The 16204-nt window shown below is 50.5% G+C and overlaps 1 protein-coding gene across 2 annotated transcripts in view; it reads right to left on the reverse strand.

Annotated features, from left to right (window-relative positions):
- The window catches only part of Pcsk6 (proprotein convertase subtilisin/kexin type 6), a 190192-nt gene extending 188540 nt beyond the window's left edge, over positions 1-1652 (reverse strand). For both annotated transcript variants that reach the window (XM_057756100.1, XM_057756099.1), the window contains exon 1: positions 1286-1652. In XM_057756100.1, coding sequence (XP_057612083.1) covers positions 1286-1558 — 273 coding nt within the window. In that variant the 5' untranslated portion in view covers positions 1559-1652. The remainder of the gene's footprint in view (positions 1-1285) is intronic.
- Between the last annotated feature and the right edge of the window lie 14552 nt (positions 1653-16204).

A 16204-nucleotide genomic window follows, 5' to 3' on the forward strand; every position in this document is an offset into this window, starting at 1 on the left:
TAAACCCTGACCTGCTCCAGGAACTAACTACACATAGCAGAATTTCCCCTTCCAGGAGGTCTTCCACCTCACAACAAGAGCTGAAGAAATGTCATTTTGATCAGGACCACGGCACACTTTGCTGGCTTCTGTCACAGATAATGATGAAACTAGATTTAACACCACCTGGTCCTGCAGTTTGGGTTATGAGGCCACACTCCCTTCATTTCACTTGGTTCTCTTGAGGATGTAAGTTGTCGATCTGTAACGGTGCTGGGAGCTCTCCTGGTGTGACCGCACACTTGAGCCTGTTGAGGCCCAGCATGGGCCATAAATTGAGATCAGCCCTCCTGGTTGCCTGCCCCTCTGCAGAGCTGCATCAGGAAAAAGTGCCCTATGTTGGCAGTCTTGGGGAGCTGCACTGACTTAGTACCCAAACTCGGCTTCTCAGGATAAATGACAGCCAGTCTATACCTCCAGGGGTGGGAGAAAGGGCATTCCATGACTAGCGCCTTGCTTCTGAACATCCACGGGGTCATCTCATCAACCTCAGGCAGGTCACTACCTCTACTGCTGAACAAGTCAAGAAGTGACATGTCCAAGGTCATGCAGTAGTGTGCAGAGAGCTGCCCTTCTAGCTACAACTGGAGCTCAAAGCAAAGCAACCATCCTCTCTGCCTAGAGAGGTTTTAAGTGCAGAATCCAGCTTCCAACCATCCGGCAGCTTCTCGGTGCTGCTTTCTCCCTGACCCAAACCTGACTTCTGGGCACAGGCACCAGCGCGCCACACCAAGGTCCCTGAGTTGCCGGCCACACTCAAGTCGCCCAACCAGCGCCTGACTGCCTCGGCGCGCGCACCTAGCCCAGAGCCCCGCGCCACCCGTCGAGGGCAGAGTAGCCTGAGAGGCTCGGGAGGCCACCGGGAATTGAGTGGACGCTGAGGATGGCGAGGGTTGGCAGAACGCAGCGACCCCTTGGGCGTCCACTCCAGAGCGGTTGGGCAGGTGTCGGCGCCCGGTTAGGGCTTCCGAGGCCACACTTCCGAGTGCGAGTGCCCGGCGACACCGCCTGGGGACCCACGGCCTCGGGCCCTCCCGCGGGACGGTCCACGCAAGCCACCACGTCCTCCCCGCCGAGAGTCCCGCGGCACTCCCCGCGAATCCCCGCAGGGCACTCCCGCCGTCTTCAGCGGTGCGGGCCGCCTTCCCACGCGGCGCCGCTGGCGACCGAGCTGGCAAGGCACCCCCTCGCGCGTGGCCGCCGGCGGCCGGGAAAGTTTGGGGCGCGCGGGGCCGGCGGTACTCACCTGGCCCAAGTTGAGGTAGCCGTGCGCCGCAGCCACGCGGTCCGCCGCTCCGGGGCCGCCCAGCACTTGCACTGCCCAGTGGTTGGTGTAGACGGGGCGCGGCGGCGGCGGCGCGGAGCAGGCGGCGGGCAGCGCGAGCAGAAGCAGCCAACGCCAGGGGCGCAGTGCGAGCGGTGGGAGCCCGTGCCGGCCGGCGTGCCCGGCGCCTCGCGCGACATCGGTGGCCCGGGGAGGCGGCCGGGACCCCGGCGCTGGCGGCGCGCGCGGAGGCATGGCAGCGGCAGGCTCGCGCGGCGCCCGAGCGGCGAGTGCGCCGGGGGGTGGGGAGCCGCCTTTTAAAGCCGCTCCGCGCCGGGGAAGCGCCGCCGCCGCCGCGGGCGGGAGCCGGGGAGGAGGAGGCCGCCGCGGCGCGTTCCCGCCCGCGCGGCCCGGTGGCGCCCCTGGGCCCGCGCTCGTGCGGCAGTCTCCCGGCCGCCCGCAGTTCGGGGGCCGGCGCAGGGGAGGCCCGAGACTTTGGGGCTCTCGGGACACGGCGCTGTTCGGAGTGGCAGCCTCGGCCCCGCACGTACTGCTAGGAACCGGCCCTGGGCATCCCACGTGAGTTCCTCATATCCCCGAGGAGTTGACTTAGGTGGGCACATTTCTACCGGTTGCGCCCCTGGAGGCTGAACTCACCTGCTGGGGTCCCCAAGGCTAAACAGCCTTGCTCAACTTAGCTGTGTCAGTGAACTTGGAAATGTATCCTGATCTTAGGGGGAAAAGATTCCAGGGAAAGAAACACAGGGGTGTCCCAGCACCTGGCCTGACCTGAAGACCACAATGAATGGTGAAAAGGGAATGTGGAGGACTTAGCTGGAGTCCGCGAGAGAATTGGGGACACAGCGTCCACACAGGGCCGAGGTTGCAGCATAACTAGGAAGGCTATGCAGGTGAACCCCATAGCTGACCGCTCAGTATCTGTGCGATCTTTGGCACCTTTCTGTCCTCGCTGGGCCTGTAACATGGGGGTAACAATAGTATCTACCCATCTGGCTGGTTTGAGGATGTCAGTTCTTCCCTTGCAATCAGCTGACAATCATGTTTGTTTTGATGATCCCAGGAAATGCCGCGTGGCTGGTATTAGATTGTGTACACTCTTAAAAGTACTCAATGATCTAGGACCAGTCAATAGGAAAGTGAGTTGACTTCTCTTTACCCTTCCTCCTGCAGCAGCCTGAGAGAACTGTGGGTGCTTTCACAGGGTGAACAAGCAATGACGAGAGGCTAGGATGGCTGCCATCCTCGGAGGACCCACTGGTCCCAACTGCCCCCACGCTGAAAGAAAACATTCAGTCGGATTAGTGCAGAAGGGGAAACGGGAAACAAAACAACGAAACAAGGCAGAGAAAGCCTTGAGACAGGAAGGAAGTCGCTTCACCGATGCTCAGGTTCCAAGAACAGCTGGTTCTCACTCTGGCGCTGTTTGGCCTTGGCTTGCCAGAGTGAGTCTATAGCAGGGTGGATAGGGCAGAAGCGAGAGGGAATGGAGGAGAAAGAGAAAGCAGGATCTACCGAGGGCCACCTGAAGTCTTTCCAACCTCCCTTTCAGGAGTCCGTGGGTTGCCATATTGTACAAGCACACGTTGCCCTAATGAACGTGGGAGAAGGGAAGGAAGTATGGTGGAAGGCCCAGCCAGGGCAAGCCAGATTTATGCCAAGGGCCCCTTATAGCACCCGGGGCCTTCACTCTTCTTCCTCAGATCATCACTGACCCTGCTGTCCCTAGCTAGATCCACCCTGTGTTGCAGAAAAAAAGACCTGGGTCAAGGTCTGAATGCTCCTGGTCCCCTGCCTGCTGGAAAGATGTGAGGCCATCACACAACGTGGCCAGCCCTAGAGGAGAACACTCCACACCTGCTGGACAAAACAGTACCCAGAGCCTTCAGCCTGCCTCTGTCCAGCCAGATGGCCCTAGAGAAGTCACTGGTTGGAGGAGGGTGGAATCTGAACACTCGTGGGATTCTTTTCCAGAGATCCACCTGGACAGCCTGAGTCACCGTTCTGGCCTTCGTGGGCCAGCCTGTCTTTGCCTCGTGGCCCGCTTGAAGGCCCTGCACGCTGCACATACTCTAGACGATACAGAGTGTCTCATACCTCCCAGGAGGGTACCCCCGTCACAGCAGACATCATGACAGGCAGAGACATAGGTTTTCTAAATTAATTTGGTAGATTCAGTGATATAACACACTAAACTGAGAGGAGACTAAAATGCATCTGAATTTTGTATTTAAAGGGGTCAGAATTATTTTATTAACAAGACTGGTCCATTGGGACTGAACTTCCTGCTTGTTGTAGAAGTACCTGGGCCACAGATTGGCTGTAGGTGGACCAGCTTGCCAAAATGAACATCCTAAATCAAATCGCCTCCTGTGAGCTTCCCACTGATTTACGCGGTGACAGGATTAACTCAATCACTGGAGTCCCAGCCCTCTGAGTTGAGATAGGATCTGTAATAAAACTTGCCTCCTCTTCCTGCACGGAGGGGATTTCATTACTCACTCAGCTCTGCTCTCCAGATGGCCCTGAGGTGCACACAACTCCCAGGCTGTGATTGGGTGGTGGGGGGGGGATAGGGGGTGCATGCGCTGCTCCTTTAGATTGAGGTCAGCCAGACTGGGCAAGGACAGGACACGGACTGGAAAGGTGACTAGAGATGGCCGTGTCTCAGAAGTTAGAAAATACTCCTACAGAGATAGGATGCTTCCACGAACATCTTCCCCAGTAGGAGACAAGCCACTAGGAGGTGTTATGGAGTTATATTCTTATGCCTATGTCTGGTACAGCAAGAGTAAGGCTGCCTAGATGGACCCCAATGTACCCCTGAGTCAAGGCCACCACACAGCCTCTTGGGATTCAGAATTATAACCATTTCAGTGATAGAAACTCGACTGCCAGATTGTGCCTTGGAGAGTATGCTAGGTTCCGCAGGCCAGGATGAGAGCTCTGCATCACGTGGGCAGCACCCTTAGGGGTCCAGGGAAGAGTGAGCTCTCAATGCCTGGGTCACCGCACCACTCACTTAGTGTGTGACCTCAGACAGGTTGCTTTAGTTTCCTCTGCTGTAAGTGGCGGTGGCACTGCTGTCCCTGTGGAGGATGCTGAGGAGCTGGTTGGCATGGAGCCCTCTGTCCAGTACCTGGCACCCATGCTTGACCATGCTCTGCTGGGTGTCAGGTGCTCCTCAGTGGGGCACAGTGGCTGGGGTTACCCTGCTGCCCTGTGCTGGGCTCGGGGGATAGAGGTGCACCATCTGGATCAAGGCCCAGTTTGCAGATCTTCAGGTTTGTAACATTCAGAACCAGAAAAACAGCTCATGATTGATTCTTTGCTGTCACTGCGGGCTGGGTCTGAAACTGAGTTGTTCCAGAGGGGATCTGTGTTGACCTGGGGCCTCTAACTCCTGAGGACCCCGGAAGACCTGCTTTGCAGTGTGATCTCAGACTGAGAGCCAGCTAGGGTTAACCAGGGCATGTCTCACTATTTTTCTGTCTATCAGGGCCAAGGCAGAGGATTCAGGGTTTCTTATTATCCCTCTTTGTATAATCCACATAGTGGATTTCCCCCCATTTTCTTCCACACCAACAAGGTAGCCTTTGCATTGTCTCCTGTAACACTTCCTGCCTTGTACATTTTCTTTCTCATTTTTTAAGACTATTTATTTCATTTAAATTATGTTGCGGATACATGTGAATGTGTGCACCCATACTCGAGGGTGCTTGTGGAGGCCAGAAAAGAGCAGTGGGTTCTCTGGGCTGGAGTTATAGGTGGATGTAAGCCATCCAGCGTGAGTGCTGGGAATCAAACTCCTGTCCGTTATAAGAGCAGCAAGTTCTCCTAACCGTTGAGCCATCTCTCCAGCCCCTGCCATTTTCCTTCGTAATACCTTAGAGCTGGAGAAAATAGTTTAAAGAGTGAAGTGCTTGCTGTGCAAGCCTGGAGGCCTGAGTTTGCGTCTTCAGCATCCATGTGTTAAAAAAAAAAAAAATACTGGGTCCAGCAGCACTCACCCAGTATTCCAGCAGTGGGAGGCAGGCTGGAGGATTCTCTAGCTTGCGATCTGGCCAGTCTAGCTGACTTGGTGAGCTCCTGGCTCAATGAGAGACCCTGTCTCACAACCTAAGGTAGAGGGCAGTTGTGGGAAGCACAATGTCAACCTCTGGCCGCTACCCATATGTGTTCAACTATGCATGAACACTTGGACATGTGTGTGTTGACGACACATGGTGTCAGTGCCTTTAAGACACAGCTCAGTAAAGAGACCCGTGGGACTGCCACAAATGCACTTGCTCCTCCCTCCTCCTTGTGGCTTCTTCTATTGACATCCACGGAGCTTTGATCTTTCTTCTTGCTTATTTTCTTTTCCATCAAAATTGATTGTGATTATTCTGCAAAGGGAAGGCTCCTTCTGAACTGGTTTTAATTGTCAAATGCTACTTAATGTGTTTCTAACCGATCACATGGCTGCTTCAGGCATGTTCAAAGGTGAGAAGCCTGCTGGGGCTTAGACACTTCCCAACAAACCATGCTTCCCTGAGACCAGATGAACATCAAAGGTCTCCACTAGGAAACACTGATGTGACTACAGGAAGGGACCTGAGATGCAAGAGTAAGGCTTTGGTCTTCCCCACCCCTACCCCAGTCCCCCAAACCGTTGCCTAGGCGCAGGGGTTCCTCTAGCCACCCCCACTTCTCTAGAAGCTCCTATTTCTCCTCTCTCCTTTTCAGTCTTTGGGAATCCTACCACAGCTCTCCCCTGCTGGATGGGGGAAAGTTCTTTTCCTCCAATCCCCACCTCCCAGCCCCCAGGCTCTGTTTCCCTCATCCATAGAACTCTCCTGGGCCAGCAAGATGCAGACAGCTCTGCCCTACCTTGTGATTCCCTTGAAATAGCCTCCTGAAAATGGTTTCCTCTGCACACATGGTTATCCTAGACCCTACAACTAGTATCCTGGGGTTCCTTTCATGATCCCATGTAGAAGTCGAGTGTCAAAAAAACCCTCGAAGTTGTGGGGCAGTAGTGGCATATCCCTTTGATTCCAGCACTCGGGAGGCAGAGGCAGGTGGATTTCTGTGAGTGTGAGGCTAGTCTGGTCTACAGAGTGAGCTTCAGGACAGCCAGAGCTGTTACACAGAGAGACTCTGTCTTGAAAAACTAAACAACAAACAGAAACAACTCCAAATCTAAGATGCTCTTCTTAAAAGAGTCTCTTCAGTGTGTTCCCTTTTTGCCTTGTAGAATTTTCTAGGCTCAGAGCTAGGTGTGACAGAGAATCACCATGTTGATTTCCCCCTTCTATAGCTATCAGGAAGCCTCTGGTTACAGAACATTTGAATGACTGTCAACAGAAGCACAAACAATGAAGTCAGCACACTCTCTCACTCACAGGCAACTCAGCATCGGTGAAACGGGACCGAGGATGGCTTTTCCATACTTCGTCCTTTGGTTCCTAAGTGACTGCCACTGGCTGGAACCTCTTTTCCTCTCACAGCCTCCTGCCTCTTCAAGGCCCCTCATCCCCTTGTTGAGCAGACCCTGCATCCCCTGCCACAGCCCATTTCTCCTTGGGCACCCCTGGGCAGACCTGGTCACAGGCTCTCTTCCTGCAGCCCAGTTCCCAGGTTCCTGTGATTGATCATCTTGGGTTTTCTCCTGAAGTGGCCTTCTCCACCCTGCAGCGTACTGCTGCCCTACATTGAACAAAAGAAAAATTAAGTCAGCAAGAGGTGGCAGCGGACTAAAGACGGCTGGGGATCTAGCCTGCCTCCCATCTCCCCTCTGTTTTTATTGCGTTTCTTTCTTCTAGATTCTGCTCAGCTAACAGCAGTCTCCAACAAATGTTTGTTGAAAGGAAGAAAGGGAAAGAAGGAAAACTGGGTAGAAAGAGAACAAAGAGGGTGATAAAAGGAGGGGATTAGAAAGAGAACCCACGTATTATTAAATAAAATACTGCCTAAACAGCACCGCAGAACCACCATGAGCAGCTTTAACCTCCTCCAAATGTCCAACCCTATGATGGTGAAGTGAGGATCTAACTGTATTTGTGGGTTCCCAACCAATGCCCATGTGTTTTCCCAGGTAACTTCAGCACCTGGGCTCGCTTTCAAGGCATGGCGAATGAGCCAAGCAGAAGACTCAGTGGAGGTGATGGGCCTGCAGTCACTAGAACTGAAGGTTTAGTTCTGTCTACAAAGAGAAGTCTGGTGTGTCCATAGCTGTCAGAGAGCTGCTTGGTATGGGCCTGTAGGGATACAATAGAAATTAGTGTTCAGTGGGGTCTTTACAGATTCCATGGCCTGTATCTTCCCCCAGGAAATCACAAGCCAGAAAACACCTTTTTCCCCTTTCCCCCCAAACTGTCCTGATCCCCAGAGAACCTTACGTGATGTAGGCTGGTGCAGCCCTTACTTACTCTCCTATCCTGGATTCTTTGTCCCCTTCCCCAAACTCTTCCCCCTAGCAGAAGAGCCCCACCCTAAAAAAGATGCCTACTGTCCCTGCCCTACAGCCCCTTCAAGTACCCCTCTGTTTCATCTGTTGTAGCTGCCAGGCTTCTGGACAAACAAGCGCCAGTTTGCCCTCCTCTGTCAGCCTTGCATCCACCCAGGAGCTGTCCCTGAGCTCTGAAGGCAGGTGGGGAAGAAGCAGAACCACCCGGACTGGTCGGCCGCACCTCACAGGCCTACAATGACACCTAAGTCTGCCTCTCCTGCTGATTCAGTCCCTGAAGCACCACACCCCTACTCCAGCTCAACACCTTGCTTCCTGCGTTCTCAGGAGATGTTGTTGTAAGGCCTCCTGGGTACTTGCCTCCCGCCTGTGCCACTCTGGAGTCCAACCCCAGCCCTGTCAAGGACATGCCTTCTTTATTTTATTGTCAAAACTTCTAGATTATCCCGCGCACTGGCAGACCTCTGTTGAAATCTTCTCTTTCACCTGCTTCCTGTTCTCTCCTCCCTTTATGTAAAATCCTGAAGAAAGTTGCCTTGCCGCCTGGTCAGTTTCTTCCCCGCTCTGACTTAAACTCACCTGTATGAAGCCCCACCCTCAGAGCCTCCAACACTCGTCACCAGTGGCTCCATGGTAATAAACCGTGTGTGTGTGTGTGTGTGTGTGTAAATATGTACACTCACACCATAATACATGTGTAAAGGTCAAAGGGCAAATTACTGGAGGTTTCTTTTTCCTTTCTCTGTGTAGCTTTGGAGCCTGACCTGGAACTTGTTCTGTAGACCAGGCTGGCCTCGAACTCACAGAGACCCACCTGCTACTGCCTCCTAAGTGCTGGGACTAAAGGTGTTTGCCACCATCGTCCAGCTCTTTCTTCTTTCTTCTTCTCCTTCCTCTTCTTTTTCTTCCTCTACTCTGTGGTTTCTAGGCATTGAACTCAGGTCATCAGGCTTGGTGGCCAGCTTTGTCACCTCACTGGCCCATCCCTTGCCTTTGATGCCCGATCTTCATAGGACTCATGGCTCCTTCATCTGCCCAGTCCAATCTCCTCCTTCTCCTCCTACCTTAGGAACTCTGAGGCTGGCGCAGGATGACCCCGAGCCCTGGTGTTTTCTCTATTGTCACTCTCCCAGGGGTCTCAGCAAGGAAATGGACATCACACTAACTATTTCTGATGGGGGAACCCAGTGATTTGGGTAATAGAGGGACGGCCTAGTCTCTCCGGCCCCGACTGTCCAAGAAGAACACTCCAAAGTGGAGTGCAAAGGCCCTGGAGCAGGAGGCAGCTTAGTAGTCTAGAAGTTAGAGAGGAGTCAGTAGTCTAGAAGCTAGAGAGGAGTCAGTAGTCTAGAAGCTAGAGAGGCGTCAGGAAGGGGAGCACTGATAGGGAAAGGAGGGTGGTGGGAGAGGGATGAGGACTGATACAGGTCAGGCCGTGACAGAGGCAGGCATGAATAGGTGTGGGAGCCTCTGAGGTTAGGCCAGTTGGAGCACAGGCTTCCTTGGCTTTCTATTCTTCTGATCAAGCCCAAGTTCTTACCAAAACTGATGAAGCTGTCATGTGACTAGCATTTGCTGTGTGACTGCTGGGGGTATGGGGGGGGGCACGGTGAAGGACGAGCACTGCCTGGTTCCTTTGAGGCTTCACTAAGTCCTAAGTGCTTCCTGATATCATGTAGTGTGTTTCCTCCAGTGTGGAGACCCCAACCATACAACAACAACAACAACAATAATAATAATAAAATAATAATAATAATAATAATAATAATAATACACATAGCATTCGGGGGTGCTGGACTCTCCCACGTGTGGCTGATGGAAGGTGCAGCTCCTCCTTTGTGAACTAGCTTCATCCACCCCTTCTCTCTGATGGATGGAAAATCTTGAGCACAGGGGAAGAAGAACCTTACTGCTGATGGCTTGAATGAGAACAGTCCCAATGGGTTCATCTCTTTGAATGCTTGGTCCCCACTTGGTAGAAACATTTGTGTTGGATTAGGAGGTGTGGCCTTGTTGGAGGAGGTGTGTCACTGGGGATGGGACTTTGAGGTTCCCGAAGCCCAGATCATTGTTACTTAGCTCTCTCTCCTTCTTCCTCTCCCTTTCTTTCTCCCTCCCTCCTCCTTCTCTCTCTGCTTCCTGCTTGTGGGAAAAGATATAAACTCTCAGCTACTGCTCCAACACCACACCTGCCTGCTGCTGTGCTCTCCACCGTGGTGGCCACAGAGTCTAACAAACTCTCCAAAACTCTAAGTCCCAATAACCTCTTCCTTCTACAAGTTGCCTTAGTCATGGGTCTCCTCACAGCAATAGACAGGTAGCTAAGACATTCCCTGAAGACCATGCCATCCCTAGCTTGTTAGGGAATTATTAAGATTCTGTGATGAGCAGCTGGTGAGGTGGCCATGAAGTTAGTTACGTATATGAGGGAGAGGGAGAGGCCCCCAAACACAGGGGTCTTGTCTCTTTGTGCTGTGCCAAACAGCCAAAATAGCTCTTAGATGAAGACTCGGGCTTTGCTCGAGGGGAAGCAGATCTCTCCAGCTGGTCTGTGGGGAGTGTCAGTGCATACCTGGCTGTGGGTGACTATCTACAGAGATGTCACCTAATGTGGGTGACTATCATCATCTACAGAGATGTCATCTAAAACTATGCTCCCAGGGTGCTCCCTGGGACTCAGTAGGCTGCTCTAGCTAAAACTCCCTGGAAGACACAGGAGGGGAAGGATCAGGTTCTCCCAGCCTAGCGTAGGGAAGCTTGGATAACTGCAGGTGACTGCAGGCCTTCGATTGTTACACACCCCAACCCAGCTCTAATGATGCTCCAAGTAGAGTCCCTGGGTGATGGGAATACAGTCCTCTGGGGTGGAGTTCAGGATACACCAAAGGCAGCAGCATGCTGGACCTTGTGCTACTGCACTCTCTAGATGCTCCCTGCATCCCTATCGTGCCTCTCCGCTGAGAGACAAGCCATGCTGCCTATCAGCACTCCGGAGCATCCCCAGGATGTGTTTAGAAGTCAAGTCTACCTCTAACAGTGGCATTTGGGAGTTGGACAACATCTTAAAAACGGTCTTTTCAGAGCAGCTTTCCGACACCCAGGAGCCCCACTGTCAGATATGAATATTCTCTTAAAAATAAAAATTATAGTGCCCTTAAAAAGGAGCATGTTGTGTCAGCACCGGTGCTAAGACAATTTATTACTGCCTACAAAAAGAAGGCCCCAACGATGCGCCGGAAGCTGGCTCCGCGGGCTGTGAATTACAAGCCATTCTCTCTCTGGAAGAAATAAATTCTCTTGTCACTCATTGTGTTCCTCCTTGACAGGTAGCACACAGCCAAGGGAGGGCACAGCTCAAACAACACATCCATTACCTGGGAGTCATTCAGCCGCTCTGCCTGGCTGGGCTCAGATGCCTGTTCTCACAGACACCGCACCCCTCGGATGCGTGCCCTTTCTGACATGAGTGAGCAGCCAGTGTTGGTGGGCTTCCAACAGGCTGAGGAAGCAGAGTTCAGCAGGAAAGGAGAGGATTCCAGATAAACGCTCTCGTTGGGGTGCCCTGACTTGAAAGAAGCACCCCTTACCTCTCTGAGTACGTTCTCTTCACCAGATAAAGGGAACACTGCGCTAAGAGAGGGCACTGAGTTACAGAACCACTCCCAAGGTTCTTGCTGCATCTGAGGTGATAGGTTTCCCCTACCGAGGGATCTCAGATGCTGAGGCATCCAGTCTGATCTAGATGTTGCCCCAATAGCCTTCTCCATGCTCCAGGAAGCCAAACTCAGATCTCAGGGACATTCACAGGTCCCAAACTCAATAAAAACAGTAACATACCCCATGCCCACTTGATGCTCACCACCTGCCTCTGACCACGATGTCCATGTCCAGGCTATACCACCCAGGCACCCATCTAGCCAAACTAGTCTGGCTTCTTGAGTTCACTCGGAGGAGGGTTTCCACTGGCACTTGCTGTCTAAAGCTGTAACCAAACACAAGAACACCAGGAATAAACAGCATGAATAATTACCCACAGCAAATACAACGTGATATGTCCATTACATGCCTGTGGGATTAAATGCTTTCATGGAAGGCTGAGGGAACAACTCAGTAGGGTTGCCAGGTAGATACTGGATGTGAGGTTAAATCTGAATGTCAGATAACCATGAAAATCTTTTAGTGAGAGTAGGTATCTCTCTTAGTTATTGTTCTATTGGCTGTAAAGAGACGGGATGACCAAGGCAACTCTTTTTTTAAACAAACAAAAAGAAGCATTTAAATTATGGTTTGCTTATAGTTTCAGAGACTCAGAGACTTAGTCCATTATCATCATGGCAGGAAGCAGACAGGAATGATACTAGAACAATGGCTGAGAGGGAGGGGGGGAGAGGAGAGAGAAGAGAGAGGAGAGAGAAAAAGGAGAGAGAAGAGAGAGAGGGGAGAGAGAAAAAGGAGAGAGGAGAGAGAAAAGGGAAAGAGAGGAGAGAGAGGGGGGAAGGAGAGAGCGAGACTGACAAGGGTTTTTTAAATTTCTTTTTACACAACAATCCCATTTCCCCCTCCCTCTTCTCCTCCTACTCCCCCCATCCTTTCCCCACCCCAGACCCCATCCTCAAAGATGGTAAGGCCTCCCCTGGGAAACCAACTAAGTCTGTCCCATCACCTCATTGAGGCAGGACCAAGCCCTCCCCTCACCCCAGTGCCTAGGCTGAGCAAGGCATCTCTCCATAGAGAACAGGCTCCACAAAGTCACTTCATGCATTAGAGTTAGATCCTGTCCCACTACCAATGGCCCCATAGACTGTCTAAACCACACCATTGTTACTTGCATTCAGGGGGCCTAGTTCAGTCCTATGCATGTTCCCCAGTTGTCAGTTCAGATTCCCACTGGCTCAGATCAGCTGATTCTGAGAGTTTCCCCATTATGGCTTTTGAAACCTCAAAGCCCACCCTCGTTAACACTTCCTCCAATAAGGCCACACTTCCTAATCTTTCTAATCCTTCTCAAACAGTTCCACTCACTGGTGATTATGCATTCAAATATATGAGCTTATGAGAGCTGTTCTCATTCAAACCACTACATTTCACTGTGGCCCCCATAGTCTTGTAGCGGTATCATAATGAAAAATGCATTCCGTCCAACTTTTAAAATCCCCATAGTCTTTCAAATTCTCAACACTCTTTAAAAGTCTAAAATCTCTTCTGAGACCCAAGGCAATCTCTTAACTGTATCCCTTGTAAAATCAAAATGCCCATTACATACTTGTAATATACAATGGCACAGAATATATCTTACCATTCCAAAAGGGAGGAAAGGGATCATAGTGTGGAAATACTGGACTAAAACAAGACCAAATATTAGCAGGGCAAACTCCAAATTCTGCATCTCCGTGTCTGATGTCAAAGCTGTTCCAGCTGTGTTAATTGTAACCTGTTTCTCTCTCTTGGGCACTTCCACACTCTGCAGCCACATTCCTTGGCAGGTGTCTGGCATCTCCAGCATCTTGGTGTCTCAAATACAGCCCAAGGCTTCACCTTTGCAGCTTCATGCAATGGCCTTCCAGGCTTCCATCCAGAGACTGACTGGCCTCAGTGTCTTTCCTTAACCATGGAGGAAGATTCCACAACCCATTTCTTAGATCCCTGACTCTAAAGCCAGAACCAGATGACTGAAGCTGCCAAAGGCTTCTGCTTGCTGGGGCTGGAACCTGGCATAGACTTTGATTTGTTGATGACTTCAAGACCAAGGAAATCTCTCAGATTTTTTCCTTTCACAGACTACAAGATTAGCTGGATGGTGTTTTGCCCTGAGGTTACCAGTCCTTTTTTAAATTTTTGTCTTCTTGAGCACAGGTCTAGGCTCCAACTTTACCTTTCTGCTGTTCTTTTTCTCCCCCACACTATACAGTTTGTGTTTCTCCTTGCTCTTCTTGCTCCTTTCCATGGTAGATCTGTATAAGAGAGCTCACTAATATCCATGTGCCACGGTCCACACTAGGTGGTCTTGAAATCTCCTCTGCCAGCCTGCCAACAGTGGTCCAAAACTCTTCACTTTAGCCTCAAGCAGACTTTTATGATAGGGTAAAAAAAATCCCAGCCACATTCTTTGCCAAAATATTTCAAGAAAGGACTCTAGGCCACTGATAATGTTCCTCCCCTTTGAACCATGCCTGGTGGCACATGCCTTTAACTACAGCACTCAAGAGACAGAGGAAGGGGGATTTCTGTGAGTTCAAGGTAAGCCTGGTCTATGTAGGGAGTTCTAGGGCAGTCAGAGCTTTGTACAGAGACCCTGTTTCAAAAAATAAATGTATGATGTATGTATGTATTTATGTATGGATGTATGTATGTATGGATAAATGGATGGACAGACAGACAGACAGGTAGATAGATATAAAACATCACCATCAGCACTACTGTCTTCCACACTCCTACTAGGATGGTTCATTCATCTGCTTTTTTTAGTTCAAAGTCTCAAAGTTTTCCATAGTTCTCTAACAAACCACATGGCCAGGCCTGTCACAGCAATACCCTAGTTCCTGGTACCAACTTCTGTCTTAGTTGATGTTTTAATTGCTGTGAACAGACACCATGACTGAGGAAACACTTAAAAAAGAAAGCATTTAGTTAGGCGGTGATGGTGCATGGCTTTAATCCCAACACCCAGGAGACAGAGGCAGGCTGATCTCTGTTGAGTTTGAGGCCAGCCTGGTCTACAAAGTGAGTTCTAGGACAACCAGAGCTGTTATACAGAGAAACCCTGTCTCATTCCCCCACCCCAAAAGAAAGCATTTAAATGGGGGCTTGCTTACAGATTTAGAGAGGGTTAGTCCATGATCATTATGACAATGCCACGTCTCCTAGTCCTTCTCAAACAGTTCCACTCCCTGGTGACTAATCATTTGAATGTATGAGACTATGGGATGGGGCAGTCTTCAAACCACCACAGTATTCCACAAGATAATTGGGGTATATTAATACCAATAAAGATATATAGATTTCTTTTTAACTTCAAGTTCAAACTTACCTGGGTAAATTTTTGGTTTGTTTACTTATTTTAGTTTGTTTGTTTTGAGACAGATTCTTACATGTGGCTTAAACTGAACTTAAGTAGACAGATACAGACATGAGTCTGCACTTACACCTTGTTCTGAGGTTTTTTTTTTTTTTTTTTGCTTTTTTTTTTTTTTTTAACTAAATGGGTGACACCAGATGGGGATGTCATATGCTCAAGATGGAAATGGATAGGGAAATGTTTGCCATTATTTAAAATATAAACCACAAATTAAAGCCTTGGCTAAAACTACAGAACACAGGGCTGGGGAGATGGCTCAGCATCTGGAGAGAGATGCTTAGCTCTCTTACAGAGAACCATGGTTCCCTTCCTAGAACCTACCACCAGCGGCTCACAAACAACTATAAATTTAGTTCGAGGGGATCCAGTGCCCTCTTCTGGCCTCTGAGGGCACCTATACAACTTGGTGCACATAAATTTACACAGGCAAACATGCTCACACACAAAACAAAAAAAAAATATTTTTCAAAAATATAAAACTATGGAACATTTTCTGTTGGGACCAGGAATGGTAGCAATTCAAATTAGTTTAAGTATCTTGCTTAGCACAGATTTATCTACTAGGAATCCAGACCTATCAAAACATAGTAAAATTGAATAAAAATAAAGAGAGAAGAAGAGTCCTCAAGACTAAAATGAGGCATCTAAAAGACTCATTGTGTTCCCAGGTGTTGTAATTTAAAAACGCTATGAAGAGAAGTTACGCCATGTGACAAGGCTCACATAGGAGGTTTATTGGAAGAGGGGAGAGAAGGGGCAGATAGGGGGCAGAGACTGGTCCCTGGGGACAAGAGTGGTGGGAAGGAGGGAGGGAGGGAGGGAGGGAGGGAGGGAGGGAGGGAGGGAGGGAGGGAGGGAGATGGAGTGGGGGCGAGGCGGGCAGGCCCACCTTTTAAAAGGGAACGTAGCAAATGTGCACAGGGGTGCTCTTAGGGGCTGCAGCTGAGGACATACCCTGCACAGACCCCTTGGGTATGGCCAGTACAGATGCCTGAATACTAACAATACGGAAATTCTGTCAGCTGTTTCAGGAAAGGTTGGGCTAGTAGAGCCCCTTTGACTGCTCATCTCCCTGATCCTGTTCTCTTAGGGCTCTGTGACAGGAAAAAGGAGCAGAGAAAAGAAGGGCCTGTTGCCCAGGGCCCGAGAGGGGAACAACTCCGTGGGTAGTGCTTCCCAGCTCTCGTTGCGCACCCCACACTCCTCCAGAAGTTACCCAAGATTGGGGCCACCCCTTTCCCGACTTTTCTCGTGTCTTTTATGTCATCTTCTTTACTATCTTTGTTTTCTTTTTTGAGTTTTCAAACCAGTCTTTTCTCCATGTCTTGTGACTTACTCCCCTCCCCACTTTTTATAT

The sequence above is a fragment of the Chionomys nivalis genome, chromosome 23 (assembly GCF_950005125.1).
Source record: "Chionomys nivalis chromosome 23, mChiNiv1.1, whole genome shotgun sequence".
NCBI classification, from domain to species: Eukaryota; Metazoa; Chordata; class Mammalia; order Rodentia; family Cricetidae; genus Chionomys; species Chionomys nivalis.